Source organism: Drosophila mauritiana, chromosome 3R (genome assembly GCF_004382145.1).
Source record: "Drosophila mauritiana strain mau12 chromosome 3R, ASM438214v1, whole genome shotgun sequence".
NCBI classification, from domain to species: domain Eukaryota; kingdom Metazoa; phylum Arthropoda; class Insecta; order Diptera; family Drosophilidae; genus Drosophila; species Drosophila mauritiana.
In genome coordinates this window covers 11,439,413-11,455,804 of record NC_046670.1, presented here as the reverse complement: position 1 = coordinate 11,455,804, position 16,392 = coordinate 11,439,413, and the positions used below count along the sequence as shown (strand labels likewise).

Below are 16,392 nucleotides of genomic sequence, written 5' to 3'. Positions count from 1 at the left end.
GGGAAGCAAGTTTCCATTACGCACTGACAGTTGATTGCTAAGTTTATTATTGCTTTCGCTTGCGTTTCCGTATCCGTTTCCGCTTTGCGTTCGCTTATGAATCGCCAAGGATTCGCCGAGCTGCAACTATTTATCAAGTGTTGACCTTTGATGGCATTATGGAAGCTCGCAGTGTTTCCCAACTTATCCTTTAGTTTTCGCCAGCAATCATTTGTTTTCCAGTGACACATTAGCAGAACTTCAGCGAAATGAACTTTAGCTTGGCGAGAAAATGGGATGCGCAAATCAATTTGAAATTGGAACTGTCTTGCCTTCGGATGAAAGGGTGAAGTAATCTAAAGTTTAACGATGTTATATTTAGGTTATATTTTCCTGTAACTATAATATTAAATACGTTTTAGCTGGCGAACATTATTCCTGTTTCATAATCACATTATCCCCCATCGGCAGGGGACAAATTGACACATCCTTTGGCGAAAGTACTCAACAACAACAGCCAGGATGCCAGACACAAAGGACCAAAGCGGACTTAACTTGGAGTGGAGCTGTGACTGTGACTGCAAGTTGCATGAAATTATGCTTTAATCTAATTAGCATAATTTGGCTGCCCTGATGGCGACGACTATGGGTACAATGAGGATGATGATTATGATGATGGTGATGCTGATGGGTGTGATGACTCTGTTTTTGTGGGGCTCGAAGGAGCCATGTTGGCACAAGTCCTGGCTGGCGACAACAATTGAAATTGAAACTGCATTATGCACAACAATGGCGACAACAGCAGCAACAACTATTTGGTCGCTTTTTTCGCATTTCATTATGGCATTTTTGGTTACACTTTGTTCCGGCGCGTCTGTTGTCGTTTTTATGCTCGTATTTGCATTGCCTTTGTTGCTGTTGTTAATGCCATTTTGATTATGATTATGAAATTTTGTTGGTTTCTCCGCCAGCATCCTTCCGCCATCTGCCCCTGCAACGCCCCCTCAGCACAACTCCTGTGCCATTGGCAGTCGCACTTTGGTTTACATGGCTCGTTGTCGGCGCACGCGGCGTATACGCAATGCTGTCCTTCTGCCGCGGCACTCGACTGCAATTCCACTCGTCAGGGGACCAGAGCCGCCACTTAAATTCATATTTAAATAACATTTGTTTATATATAAATCCACCGCCGTTTTGTGAGCACTTTCATTTGCATTCGCCGGCTTAGTCTGCCCAACAAATTTATATTTTCCCCCTTTCCGCAATGTGAGCTCTTATTTCTTCGCCGCGTCTGCTTACATTTGTATTTCCATTTCGTTTTCCAAATTAATTTACTCAACTTTCTTTTCAGCAATGCAGTACGAACACTATTTGCATATAATTTTCGTGAATTTATTGTTGGTAAAAATGATTTGGTTAATTATAGGGTAAAGCGATTCCTGATTTCTCTAGCAAGGATAATGGGTAACTTTTCTGATTGACATATATAACCATACCACAAGCAAAGTTCAATTTTTAGTCTGAAAATGCCGTACAAAGGTTTCCAGTTCGAAACCTTTATATTACTTTACTCCCTCCAGACTTTCCTTTGACAATTTCCACGCAGGAAGATCATATAAATTTGTTGTCTGTTGTCTGCATCTCGGTTCATAAAAGTAAGCTCCTCATGGAGCCACCCATATAATTACACTTGCAAAAATTAACTGGAAAAAAGGCAAGGACACAGGATCCCTCGGCGGGGGACGAAGTGGCAGGAGGCAAATGGCAGATGCCGGATGCCGGATGGCGTCTGGTGACATTGACAGTTGGCGGAGTCGCTGATGTCGCTGATGTCCTTGCTGGGCCTCAGCCATATGCGCTCACGTATTGCACGTATCATAAAAAGGATAACAATATAATCAGCTTAATGAGTGGCTCTGGATGCCGCGACTCCTGCTTCAGCTTCAGCTCCTGCCCCAGCTCCTGCTCCTTCTCCGCATCCTGATCCTGTTCCCGCGGATGCGACAGAGCTTTACTTTTACTTTTTTTTATGCACTGCTTTGTTTTTTCCTTTGCAATGGGTGGCTTTTCCAAGGGGGGTGGCGGGCGTGAAAAGGGGTTTTGCCGCCGGCTGTGCGTTGTCGTTCTCCGCTGTTAAGCTTTGTGTAAGCAATGTACTTTGTCTGACACCCCCCGCCAACCACCTCTCCAGCACCCCTCCCCACAATCGGCATTGATTTACACACAGGGTCTGGCGAGCAGGAGGGGTGGGGGTCGAAGTTTAAAACAAGCAAACGGAAACGGAAGTGGGCTGCACGTGATGCTCGTTGAGGTGCCCAAGAGGAAGTCGAGGACTCGTCCTGCTCCTTGTTGCTCTATCACAAACTCGACTCCTTCGTACGTGTGTGTGCGTAAGTGTGCGTGCTAGTGTGTTTGTGTGTGAGCGGCGCACAGCTGCTTTTTATTACACTTTCAATATGGGGTAACAGGATATGGCGGCATCTTGGCCTTGCAGCTTGTTTGTTTCCACTGTAAATTGGTTAAAAGTTAATCCGCAAATTTATGACATGCCAACAGCCATTTTGGCTGTCTAGGCCGTGCAGTAGTGTGCGTGAGCTGACTGACACTGTTGTGTGTTAGGCTTTCCCGCCTCTTTTCATTTCCCCGCCATAATGGGTGTCTGACTAGCTGGCGGCTAAACGGATAATGGCAATTGCACTTTGAACTCGTAATTAAGAAAAGAATTGTACATTTTATTAAAGAATAAGGGTTATCTGACGTAATTGGAAAACATTTTGCAAAGAAATGGGAAATTAATATGCGAGATGGGAACTGATAAAGTTGGATACATACATATCACTGTCGACGGCAGTCCATGTAGTGACGAAGCGCACCTCGAGAGTATACTTTCTTACAACCAAAATATTCTGCATTAATATTATTTGAAAATAAAAAATATAAAATTCTGAAAATTTATAACTTTAAGATGGAAATCTCTGTAAAGGTTTCTGCACACCGCCAACTTAAAAACGAATGTTCTTTCCTCGGATCAATTGCCAGAGTTCGAAGGAATTTAAGCTCTTTCCGCATGTAATCCTGGTAACCAGCTTATATCAAGTCCGGTAAGGTCCTTCGCCTTTTCCCTCGCTCTACCACAATCACTCTCTCTTTCTGGCTGTCAATTCCCACTGCTGGTCTCAATCATAATGTTGATTTTCTTGGCTTGATTGGCAAACGGTTAATGAGCATCGAGCTCGTTTCAGAATATGCAAAATATGATTTAATTATGGTAGCCCGGAGGTGGCGGCGTTCAGCGGGCGTGGCAATGCACAGGGGAAATGCCTCAAAAGGCCAAATTAGGCAACCATTGTTGGGCAATTCCACCAGTGGCAGTGGCAGGATGCTTGCATCCTTTAAAAAACATACAGTAACCATCTTCGGAGGTGGGAGGTACGGCCTTAAAACTGCGCCGCCATTTATTTAGGGGTGGCGAACCACCACCATCGAACCCACCGAATCCAAGGAACCACCGAATCCACCCTCAATGTCAGTCAGTCAGCGTCAGTCAGCGTGCCACTTGTTCGCGCTGTCACGGTGAATCCTCCAAGGATTTAACCCAATTTATGAAAATTCGTTTTCGCTCTTTTTTGTGTGTGTGTGTGCCGTGGCAAAGCAAAATATTTGATTTTGTTTTGCACTTCATTTTTCAGCCGGCAGTGGCGGAGAAAAAAGCCACCAGCCAGCCGCCAGGACGTGGAGTGTCAAGGATAACGTTGGCAATCTGATGGACACGCGAGAGGGTTGCCCCGTCACCTCCTGAGCCATCATCCTTTGTGACAGGTTCACGCCGGCGTTACATTATTTTTGTCGCATCCGCATCAGCATTCGCTTGCCAACAAGGAAGCGGGAGCAGCAACAGGCCACATCCCGCTCGATGGGCTCATCCCGGCCAGGCTGTCACCTTAACCAGCTTAATGAACAACTCATTAATCATGCACATTTCGCATTCATATACTTGCCTCGCGACAAATCAATCCATCAATCAATCAATAAGAGGGGCCCACTTGGCCGCCCGACTTTCACCTCAGACAGCGAAACGCTTTTGTCACAACACTCTCCGTTTGGGAGAAATAGGCTTTAAAGTGTTATATGCCGCATGATTGATGCGGTCGGGCTTCAAGCTGGTTCTAATTCCGTACAGAATCGGGCTAAATTCGGAGTGGATCCGGGGATTTGCGTCTAATGAGTGCAAGTCCGCCAGTTATGCCGCAAAGATTGATGGATTTGGAGAGGGGCTTGAATGTCGCATTACGAAATCGCTGTGATTGGGAAGTGGCATGTTAAATGGGTTCCCTGCACAGACAGCCCTGCTTAAAGCGATATTCAAGGAAAAGACCTCTAACTAAATCCCAGCAAACCGCAATTCTCTGAGTATCAGCTATATCAGCAAAAAGCTGAATGCAAAATGAACGAAAACTCTAAGCTGCTGGAGTATAGGTACAGATACAGATACAGCTGCAGATATACGCTCTGGACGCCCTGGCAGATACTTTATTGCAGTTTCAGCAGCAGCTCCTGCATTGTCCCTGCTGTTATCGCTGCTTTTCAAATGACATTTAAATATTTCCCACAAAGCCACAAGCTGTCAGGGAATATGGAATAGTGGGAATATGGCCAGGACTAAGGACGCTCCTGCCACAAGGAGCTGTGAAGATGCTGTCGGTCTGACAGCGCACAAAGCTCAAATTAGTGGCCACCTCGCCCTCGGCTGTCGCTTTCTCCTTTCGCTGGTGCCATCAAAAAATCCATTCTGGTGTTATCAAGAGATGGCTGAAAAAGAATATTATATCTATGGCTTTTTCTGCGACATCAAAGTGCCTCATTTTTTCTGCTTAATGGATGGAAATTGCTTAATTACTTGTAAACATGAATTGCCAACACCTCCCGCTCCAAACGGGCCACTCCCGACCGACCTAATTCAATGCTATTAACGCCTTGACGCCCGCCAAAATTGAATATCAACCAACCGCCTGCGCCCAGGACACTCTTAATTTAATTAGAAGCCCGACGCACTCCGAGCTCTATGTAAATTTTGTCAACTTTTAAAGTGAGAACTTCAAACGAATTTCCCCAGGATCGGCCTCGAACTAGGGCATACATCATTTGCATTCTCTGTGGAGTCGAAGGCGGAGGAGTCCAAGGAAGATGTTATTTTTACACGCCAGATAGGTATCTGTGGATTCGAGGGGATGAAAGTTCCAGGAACGAAAGATTTAGGTCGAAAGAAAGCTGATAGGAAGTAATCGAATTAAACGGCGATAGGGCTTCTTTATAGAGCGCAAACTTTTGGTTTTCGAACTAAATAAATTGTACTTTCAAAGGTGTTGACACATCAATGCGAGTCATTGAATATAAACGCAATTTTAATCCAAGCTAAAATTTAGTATATTGATTGACAAAAATGACTTTTCCAATTTTAATTTTCAGCCATGAACGTCTGGAATACCCAGACGCCATGGAAACCAATTCAGCATGGGTCACTGTCCGCACAGCGTTATTTATTCTTTAGATAATCACTTTTTTATTTAATTTGGGGTCGTCGGTTTTCTGTTTTCGGTTTTTAATGACACTGACGTGTCAATGCGACAAATGGAAAGTATAGAAAATATACAGCTTTCAGCTCCGTTTCAAACGAGCAATGTCCTTTGGCATTGAGTCAACTCCTGGCCTGTCCTGGGCTGTCCACTCCAGGGCCAAGCTGTCTAGCCTTTGGATGAATGTCACCGTATTGATTTCAGAATCGGTTTTCTTTTTCGCCATTCAGCATTCGTTTGGGGGCTTTAAATTACTTTTGAAACTTTCAGAGAAATGTAGAAAAATACTTGAAGAAGTAAAAGCATTTCTAAATGGCAAATGCCATTTATTAAAATTAATTGGTTGTTATGATAATAGACAAATAACAATATAATTCTCTTCTTAAGCTTTGAAACTAATAGGAACGTATATAGAACGTAATAGTTTGAATATGTTGAACGAATTCTTGTAGATTTTCTCCATGTGTAGCCAGCAAATAGCTCTTGGCCAAGCCCGTAATAACTGCACTCGGAATCTGTTTATGATTGACATTTCGTGGCTGTTATGTCTAGACTGAAGATAGAAACCTAACTTTGCAATTAAAATTTCCATTCCCAACAACAAGTGAGAACTGCTCCCGTGAGGCAATAATATTGCTATAATTCGGTTTAGCTTTTCCCTCAATGTCACGATAGTTGTTCTGGCCCTTCGCACATATATAGCCAGCATACATAGCTCCCTGGATTGTGGGGGCTGTTATCTTTATCGCACTGTTAAGTGTCGGCACGCTTTAAAGTGACATCCGCCCAGCTGCTGCTGGCCAGGATCGGGACCCAACCACCCACTGGGGCGGCCATAAAGCTCTCGGCGATGTGTTGTCAGCCTGCCTCGAAGGCACTTTTGGTTTATGCCCGGCCGAATAAAACTTTAGTGCACGAATGACTGAAACGCCTCGCAAGGACTCGCCCATTCGCCCATTCGCCCACTCGCACTTGACTCGAAACTAAAATCTAATAACACTTTTAGCACAAAATACATGTTAATGTTACCCCAAGGACTAGCCGCAGGCCACATAAAACCAAATGCAAAGTCACGCATCCAACTTCTAGGACCAAAAGTGGATGGATGGAGGTTCTGGGTCAGAGAGGCTTTCATATTTTTGTGCCGTGCAGAGGGGCCAATAAAACCGGGCTTGAACTGAACCAACCTGTGCCAAGTTTATGCGGCAATATTAGCAGTAGTAAAAGTTGAGTTTTTAGCCAAAGTCCAGGGATGCCTAGTCCCGCCCTGGTTTATTAGATGACCGAACCGAGGAGCTCTCGTAAACTTTTCCTACCACCAGGCATTAAAGTAGAAATGCCGTAAGAGAAACTTGTAGCCAAGAAAAAAGGCGCAAAACTTTTAGATCCCGAAAAAATGCGCAACTTTCGTATATTTTTGTCAGGGGCGTGGTATAAATATATTCCTTATATTTTGTTTAATATGCGGCCGCATTGAAAACTTTGATGGCCGGCTGCAAAAGTTTCCCAGACTCGAAGTGAATCCCGGAATCCCGGAAAACAAGACAAAAGTTGTAATTGTTGTTGAGGTAAGAGGCATTTGCTCGAGGAATTTGTGTTTATAGAGAGGCCAGGAATCAACGAGAATTCATCATTGATGAAGTGGACTTACTGGCGCTTTAGTTTTGTGCAACCGCCAAGGAAGCCAACTTGAATGGGCTCATTTGATCTGCGAACGGATTGCAAATTGGCGATATGCAAATGTGGCCAGCGCTTCATTATCGCAAGTGCACACCGCAACACTTCAGTTGGGTGTGTGTGAAGGATGTGCGGGTATTCCGGCCGTATCCATATCCTCCAAGCCCCCGATATGCGGCCATTTGACGGTCAGGAGTGGCGCTTCCGCCATCGCGGCCATTGGCATTTTTTATGTTAATTAATTCGGCCATTAAGGGTTGTCATATTTCAAGGGCCAGAGTTCAGCTGGTTAAATCAGTGAGCTGACTCCTCGCAATTAGCAAACCGAAATGATCTTAATGGGTAACCGAAACCTCTCGCTGCTCACTGATTATACACACTCCACCCTGGGCGACGACAAACAAGGCAAGTATCACTTTGTGAGTTGCCAAAGAAGCCGAAATCGGGTGAAACAGATACCAACTGACAGCCGGCAAGGACGCACAGGTACGTGTAACCATGCCCTCGTTTGCCAGCAGACATTCCGTCCCAGCTTCCCAGGATACTGTCTCGGTCTAGGAATCGGAACGGCATCGGTATCATCGTCGTCGTTTTCGTCATCACCTGGCAACCGCCCATCTAATGAGACATCAAAGCAAGGGCAAACCTTCGATTTGATTTGTTTCTGGTTTCGGCTACTCGGGTCCTGGTTCTGAGTCTGGCACTGGTTTTCCGAGGCTGGGGATGAGCGTATCTGGCAGATACGTGTTCGCCTCAGATGTACGTGTTGCGGATTAAATGAGCCGCAAAATTCGGTTAAATTCGCCTCGAATCAATAACACGGATAGAGTTTCCACCTTAAAGAGCGATTCATTGGGGTGAAATGGTTTCGAAGAAAGATTCTAGTGCTCGATGTGGTGTTTCACCTAGAATAATATGGGAAAATCTTTAGCTAGTGGCCCTACTTTAAGTACAGATAGCTATGTGTATCTACTGAATATTCCCATTTTTATGAGTTTTGAATAAAAATGTATGTATAGTAACAACTAAAGCTTTTAACGGATATTTTTCACCAAAGATTGTATCCTCTTTATTCGGGCCATTGAAGGCTGTCAGCTGCTGTGCCAGTGGCGGTAACTTATGGCCTTGTTTAATGTGCAACAAATGAAGCAACAAGCCAGAATGGGTGCCCATGACCAGGACCAGACCCAGATCCAGCCGAGTCCTGCGGAGGACATGCCGGCCATTCAGGACAGTTGGCAGCGGGAAATGCGAATGCATTTATTTATTTTAATTCCGCCACAACACTTCCGCTGTGCAATCAATGCACGCGCAGGCACAATGAGACATATAACCATATGCATACATGTAAATACATATCCATTTATGGAGGCAGCTCTTCATACATGTGCGCTTGTGTGTGTACTTATGCATGTCCTGTGTCCCGTGTCCCGCGTCCTGCGTCCTGGGCCAAGGCAATCGCTGATCACTTTTCGCACACAAAGGCACAAAAACAATAAATGCAAATGACGTTGACGTCGAGGAGGAGAGCGCGTGGTGATAATGATGGAGTTGCGACAATGCCTTTGCAAACGATAATCTGCATGGTGGCGATGACGATGACGATGACCATGGTGGCCAGAACCAGACATCGCCGCGCCCACCAGACGCCATGATTGCTCCTGGGGCCACGCCCCCCCTTTGGCCATGAAAAATAAAGGGGGCGGACGCAGCAGCAGCAGACACGAAATGCATTAAAAATGCACAATTTGCAGATTATTTTTAACGATTTTAAATACACATAAAAGTGGCCCCGATGCTCGTGTCGCGGTCTGCCAAATGGATCACAAACGTGGAGTCTGGTCTGGGGTTTTCAGATTCAGGATTCGGTACTCTGGATTCTGGATTCGAGCGGAAGTTGCAACTGCAGCAGCAGCAGCAGAAGGGCGGAAGTGGATGTTGCAGATACAAAGCCGGCGGTTGGGGTTATTCAACCGATGGAATCAGAAATCAGCGAGTATGCAAATACTCATAATTAAATGTGCCGACAGTCGGGCAATTCATGCATTCACAGTCATGCGGGTGAATTGAAACCTAGCAAAAAAATCAAGTAGGAACCCAAGTAGAACTAAACCAACTTGTACATCTATACAATTTCCATTCAATTATGATTGACAAACAATGCAAACATTTCGGACTTAGCTGCTTGATTTAATTAATTTCAATTTTAAATCAGCTAAATTCCCCCTGAAAGCCAACTCAAAACCCGACTCGAAGTCCCAATTCGGGGAATATCAGGGCAAAAGTTTAAGTCCTTCAGGAGTTGCACGATTCGCATTCAGGCAAGCCATGGCGAATTTCCCTCCAGCCAAGAAAAGCTGATTGCCTGGGTTTCCATTTGTAATTGTGGTTGTTTTCCCCCTATTATAGTGGTTCTTGTTGTTGCGGTTGTTATTATGCGCTGCACTTTAATTACACACTTGTGGTCATTTAAAATTATTTCACTGTAGTTGCTCGGCGGCAGCTGGCCCAGAATCCAGCTCTCCCCCTCAATTCACTCCGCCAATCCACCCAGCAGCATTTTCTTTGCTCATTTTCCCAGCTTATCTGCGCGAAATGAATACAAAATAAAACCCAAGGAAATGAAAATGAAAATGGCAAAGTTAACACTTGTTAAACTTTCAACGAGATCGTACTTCTTCTTCTACTGCCTGCCCCAGCCATTGTTGCTGGCAATTTTTTTCTTGTGAATTATACGAGGGGGGTGAAAGCTGCAACAAAGTGGCCAAGCGAATAATTAGCCAAATAACCGTGGGGCATAAGTTCAAGTGCAACAAAGTTTTCGTTCCGACAAAGTTGCCACCACCAAGTGATAGACAACTGCAACACTGGCCAGTATTCAAAAGCAAGTCGAAACTAGTTCACTCTACGTGCAGTCCCAGTGCAGCTGAAATGCAATACCTGTCCGCTCTGCCAACATGTTGCCAAAGTCGCATCTTGGCCCGAACCGCTTCGTTTTGACCCGGCCAACAAGTTGGCAGGCGGCGGCGGCCAGCCAAATTGACAGCAATTGCAAAGGCGCTTGGCATGCATCGCATGTCGCCGGCGCGAGACTTCCCAAACCCATAAATTTGTTATAGCTCAGCGCTCAGGGGATCGGTTCGGATCGGGTATATATACATATATATCTGCCATTTAACACTCGCTCTTCAGGCAGCTGGAGTTTCTGCCCAGTTTTGTTGCGTTGGCGTTGATGTTTTGCCGACTTCGCTGCCGGTTGACAAATGTGCCAGCCACATGCGCCGCTTAACTAAAAGTGTCCGTCCAGCCGACTGGGATTCATTCTGGATAATGGTCAGCGGCAGGGGGGAAGGGGTTAACTATCAAGTTTCTACCTACCTCGATGCCGCCCAATCAATGCAGAATACGTGCGAAGTTAACTGACAACAAATCGCGGCGTTTAATCGGAAAAATTGCACAGCCAAGGGAGTTAAAGTTTATGCTTGCTTTAAAATCAACTAAAAAGAGTGCCAAATTTATTATGTATTTATGGTAGTAGTTTCGATTCTCAACATAAATACTTACTTCACTACTCATTGGAAAAAAACATACTATTACATATTTTAGCTAATGCTTCAGGGATATCTTCAGCGTCGAGTCCTTGAGTTGGGGTACCCTTGAGTCTCCCACTTGTTTCGTTCGATTGATTCATTGAATAGTTCTGCTGAAAGCGATTGCCAGTTACTTAAATGAATGTCCCATTGATTATGAAATGGCAATAAGCAAATGGATGGATTGAAATGGTTAGCGGATATTGACTAAATAAAGCATGCCAGCCATCCGCCGTATCTGCCCCAGCTCCCTTGTTTCCCTGACTAGATACAGATACGAATGCAGACCGCAGTATAGACCACAAAATGAAGCCATTCCGCCACCGTTACCACCAAAATGCCCTTTCAGAACCTTTTGGGAACCCACAAGCGTCCACAGCTGCTGCGGAATGGCCAAAGGCGATGTGGCAACGTGCGAGGCACTCGCGACTGTCAAATTAAATTAATAAACACAACAATTGGCGGCGGCGAAGGGAGGTCCTGCGAATCGTGCGAGTCCTGGCCAACTGTCCACTCCAACAAATTTTGGAAGTGCGGATTGAGGGGAAAAGGCAGTGCCACGATGGCGTTGGCAATTGCAAATGAAATTTTTATCAAATTGAGTTTGGGGCAACGGCACTGCGGCAAAGACTCAACTTTTGGCATGCCCCCGGCTACAACGATCCCCACACCCCCTTCCATTACCCCCACCCCCTCGCCTGTCTCGGGCCAGAGCATTTTGTATTAATTACAACATAGCCAGCGGTATTGGCGCTCAAAAAAGTTTCAACATAATTGATTTCATTTTTATTCGCGCTTTCTCCGCCGGCCAGCGAAAGCTTTACGGATGTGCGGTAAAGGACATATATATATATATACATGCACCCCTATCCAGTTCGATACTTTCCACCAATTTCTGCATTAAAGTGCAAATAAATTGATTGAATTATTGGCTGGGCGAGAAGATGCGCCCTCTGTGCAGAAATTTACTTTTTAATTTACTCAGAAAACCGAGTAAAAAGGAAAACAATTGGAGCGGCTTAGTAATGACGATCCATTTATGGACTAATGTTTTCCCCTCTATTTTATAAAACAAAGAAATATTTTAAATAAAATATTCCAAAGAAAAGTATTAAAATATATATGTATACATACATATAATTCTTGCACATTTTTACTTATAATGATATAAGGAGCATTACATTTTGCATTTGAGTAATATTACGTTAGAATACAAGAATATGCTGAATATCCCATTTCCCTATTATCTCTACTTTCTGACTTAATCTTAAAACCTTTGTTGATACGACTCAATTTTGTACAGGGTATATAAGCAAATGGCCACCAGATTGGTTTTATTTTGTGTGAGTTTTTACAGCGCTTTCTCTTTGGCTGGACTGGGCACATTCTGCTATCATTGTCCTGCGGCAGTGCGTCGGGTTGGATATTCCTTTTTTGCACATCCGCAGATTGAGTTACGCCCGCTTGTCCTTTGCAACCGGCAGTCGGTGTCCTTGTCGTCGCCTATCAGTCGCACTCGTTCGAATCGGATTCTCATCCTGGCGGGGGGATCCTGCGATGACGGTGGCCATGGCCGTGAACAGGACATCAGCAGGACTTTTTCCTTCTGCTGCTCAGTTTTTCTCCCACTCGGTTATTGAAAAATCGGATATTGCGTATTTTTTAATTATGAACGAAAAAGACTGGATATTAAGTCCCATTCGGATTTAAATTTAATTAAACTTCACTTTGGGCATGTGGCTGTTTCTTTCTTGCTCTTTGAGGGATTCCGAGCGAATATCTCGGCATTTTAAGCAGTGAGTAAAATTTAAAGCGATGGCAAGAAAAGGCACGAATACACCGCCCCACCTCGATTCAATCTGGATTCCTCCTAATTCCCAAAACTTGTGCATACATGCAGAAATATTTTAACTCGCTCGAGCAGTGCAAAGTCCGTTGAACAAATAAACTTGAAAATACATATCATAAATGCATAGTTTTCGTTCTTTTTTCCGGGGAGACTGCCAGACTTTACTATTCATGTTTGGCCAGACGCTCGAAGGATCAGGGGCCGGGAAAAGGACCACGGGACAATGGCAAGGACCAATGGCAAGGACAAGCTGCTGATGCTGGTTCTGGTTCTTTGGCTGCCACTGCAGTGGCAAGCTCAAAATTTTAATGATATCAAATACATACAAAGCCAGGACATAGGAGTATGCACATGTGTGTAGCTGGGCACAATGCAGTCGGCATTAAGTGGAAAAGGATGCGGCAGAGATACACTCACACATCAAAAGGCTGGCAGACATGCATGCGTAGATTTTATGTATTTGGCTCACGATTTAAGCTGACGGGAAGGCTGAGAAGGTGCTGCAGAAGACATTGCTGCGGCACAGAATCCGGACACTGCGAGTGTGCGTCCTACCCACAGGATATGCGCCAAAAGCAGCCGACAATCAAGCCGGCTCGAAATGATGTACTTAATTCTTCGCAGACCCTTTTTTTCAGCGTCGTTTCTATTTAATAAACTGCATGCAGTTTTCCGCTCACGGGGAAATGCAAATGAAACTGCAAGGACGAAGGAGCAACGGAGAGCGAAATCCTGGGCGCTGCCACCAGCTGCACCGCAGGAGTCTAGAGTCTAGACCTTGACGGCCACATCGTCGTCCTTGTCGTTGGCGTTGTCGACTCCGATAAGCATACGCCCTGTGGGCGCGCCAGATATTATAATACGTGGCCATTATCCCGGCTCTGCCGGCGATAAATCACACCGGGACATCTTTGTGTGCCAGCAGCAGACGCAACACCATTGCAGACCACCAGCAGTCCACCAACACTGAGCGAAAAAGAGTCAATCGAATACGAAAATTTCAGATGCTGACTTTTAGACCTAAATCCCCTAATGCTTAAGCATATAATTTTCTTTCCTAATATATAATTTCTTTAAATTTAATATTTGGAACATCAAATTTTTTCTGTGAGTGTAAAAGCAAAAGCCATTGAAATGGTTGCCCTGGAAACTGGAGCAGTTGGAGTCCGCCAAGCAGACGTTTGCTGGTCATATCTGGCTCGCTGCATCGCGGGCACGCTCATAAAATGTTGCGCCTGCTCACACCCAGGAATCAGATCCTGCAACTCCACTCCGCCACCCATCCCCATCTCCATCCCCTCTCTTGGGTCCTGGGTCGACAAATTTGCTTAGAATTTGAAATGCAAGCCAGACAATGGCCGCAGACAGACGGCAAGGACAGACGGAATGAGGATGCGCTGGCTATGAAAAAGGAATAAAAGCTGCCCAGCTCCAGCTGAAAGTGGGAAGGCACTGGGATTGTCAGTCGGGATCTGCATTATTATTATTATTACAGTCGCAAGTTCAAGTTCATGGTTGACTCTGGACTGCTCTCGAAATGGAGACCATCATAATGGCGGATTGAGAGACTGGCGGAGAAAAATGAGTGGTGGTGCATCCACATAAATTATATGATAAGGCTGGAAGTTGAGTAGTTAAAATACGCACTTCAGATCATTTGGAAATATCTTTAAGGGCTAGGGACTAGCTTAGTCTCCATATCCACGCATTAAGAATGTTTTTGACCTGATTTGAATAGAGTTCTTTAAAATCGAAATGAGATATCCAACTCCCATACTCCCTACTAATTTCCTTATGCCCATCCCTACGCATCCATGATTGGCCCTTTTGGGACACCCAGTTTGTCTTGTCACAATGCCAAACTCATCGTTTCATGGGATCCGCTGTTCCGTATCCTCCGTGAAACTTTTGAATAATTCCGTGGACATCCAGCAGCATGCTCCATTGGCTGCCTTCCCGAATGCGCTGATCCCTGTGCCCCATCCGCATCCACAACGTATCTCAACCTCGTACACTCTCCGGATAAACCGGGACCGTTTTATGGCCATGTCCGTGTCTGCTGTCTGCACTCGTGGCCTTCAGACGCTCATAAACAAGCGACACAAGTTGGACACTGCCAGCGGAGCATCCGCATTCGCAAGGACTGGAGGAGTGAGAACTGGAGGGGATTGCGACTGGGATTCGTCGGATGGAGCGAGCGGGGGGAATCTAATGTGCTGGGCGTGGCTTTGCATTTATTCGTGTGTAAAATTTTAATTGAAATATATATTTAAGCAGGGAAGAGGCGACAGCGACAGCGACGAATGTCATTTGTATCTGTATCTGTCCCTGGCCTTGTATCTGCATCTCGCAGATGCGAACGCGGATGCGGATGCGCGTGTGCCTCGCTAATGTTTTCATTTGCATGCGAAGGACATCAGCCCGGAAGCGTGTTTATATGCAAATGTGTCCTGTGATTATCGAGGCTGCGCTGAAATGTCTGCTCCTGCTGCTGGTGCTCCTCTTCCTCCATGACCACGTCTGGGTGTTAACTATTTGTTTTTGTGCGCTGATTTTGTTTGGGTATCCAGGGGCGTGTACTTTTGTCTGGCCATCGGCACTCTAAAAAAAAACTCGAGAAACAAAAACAAATTTTTGCTGCGCGAATTTAAAAGTTTACTTAAAGCTTAGTCTATGTGACTGCCACATAAGCTTGTCGACCCATGGATAAATTGAGGGGCAACTGGAATACCCTTGCATTCACCACGGGCTTATTGTTGTCGTAATTTTCACCAACAGCACAAAGTGCCGAGTATGTGGGATCCAAGCGGTTGCAAGCAGTTCCTGGTCTCATAGACATCCGGTATATGGGTCGCTCCACGAAGAGATCGGTGCTGAAGGCGCACAAAAAGACGAAGTTGTGGACGGAGTGCACGGTGAATCTCATAGCCGAACAGCCCACATGGGTGTTCCGATCTGCCATCAGAAGTAGGGCATTTGCTATTCCACTGAAAAGGCAATGCTTAGCTGTTTGATCTAGTAATTAATATTATACCCCACCTTTTCTCCAAAGTTGTCGGCATATAGAGACCCATTTTAATGTTGATATAGTCCGCATATCTGGTCCAATCCTGTATAATCCGCAACATGAGTTCTAGATCCTCGTAGTCGTTTAAATTACCCAAATAGAAGGTGGAGCCTATATTGGTACCCACGTAATAGAATTCTGGTGAGTTCAGGCAAAACTTGTGCGTGGAGCACGTGATGACCGCCAGTCGGGCTAGATCCTCCAGTTCAATTGAGTAACTCAATCGGCACATTCGTGCCGCCGCTGCCTTGAGATACTTTTGCTTTCCGCTCGCAGTATAGTTGCGAAACTCATTGAAGGCACTAAGCAATAAATTTCGGTAGGTCGTCATGGAAAGAGTTTTGGCATTCGGTGGACACATGACGCTGAATTTCTAAGCAGATACACAATTTCACGGATGTAGTTTCTTCAGATTGTACTCCACTCACCGATGGGTTATTGCAAGCTAGGTTGTGTGTTCCGCAGTAAGGCAGCTGGCAAAAATCAACCAACTTGCTGCATTCAAAGGGAGAGAAATTGAGCAGTGCTACGAATACGAACCCACTTAGCTCCATTTCCTAGTGAAGACTGGAGTTTCTGCTAGGGAAAATATTCCTATTTATTGCCAAGACGAAGTATGTATTTCACTGTAGTAACAGTTTCTTCTAGGAACACAAA

General features: G+C 45.1%; 1 protein-coding gene across 1 annotated transcript; it reads right to left on the bottom strand.

The window, feature by feature from the left end:
• Positions 1–14,918: 14,918 nt before the first annotated feature.
• LOC117144384 (allergen Tab y 5.0101) lies at positions 14,919–16,289 on the bottom strand. Its single transcript, XM_033309517.1, has 3 exons — positions 16,164–16,289; positions 15,708–16,108; positions 14,919–15,655 (listed from the first exon to the last, which is right to left on the bottom strand). Exons 1-3 carry the CDS (start codon positions 16,287–16,289, stop codon positions 15,340–15,342), a joined length of 843 nt encoding a protein of 280 aa, XP_033165408.1. The 3' UTR covers positions 14,919–15,339.
• Positions 16,290–16,392: the final 103 nt, after the last annotated feature.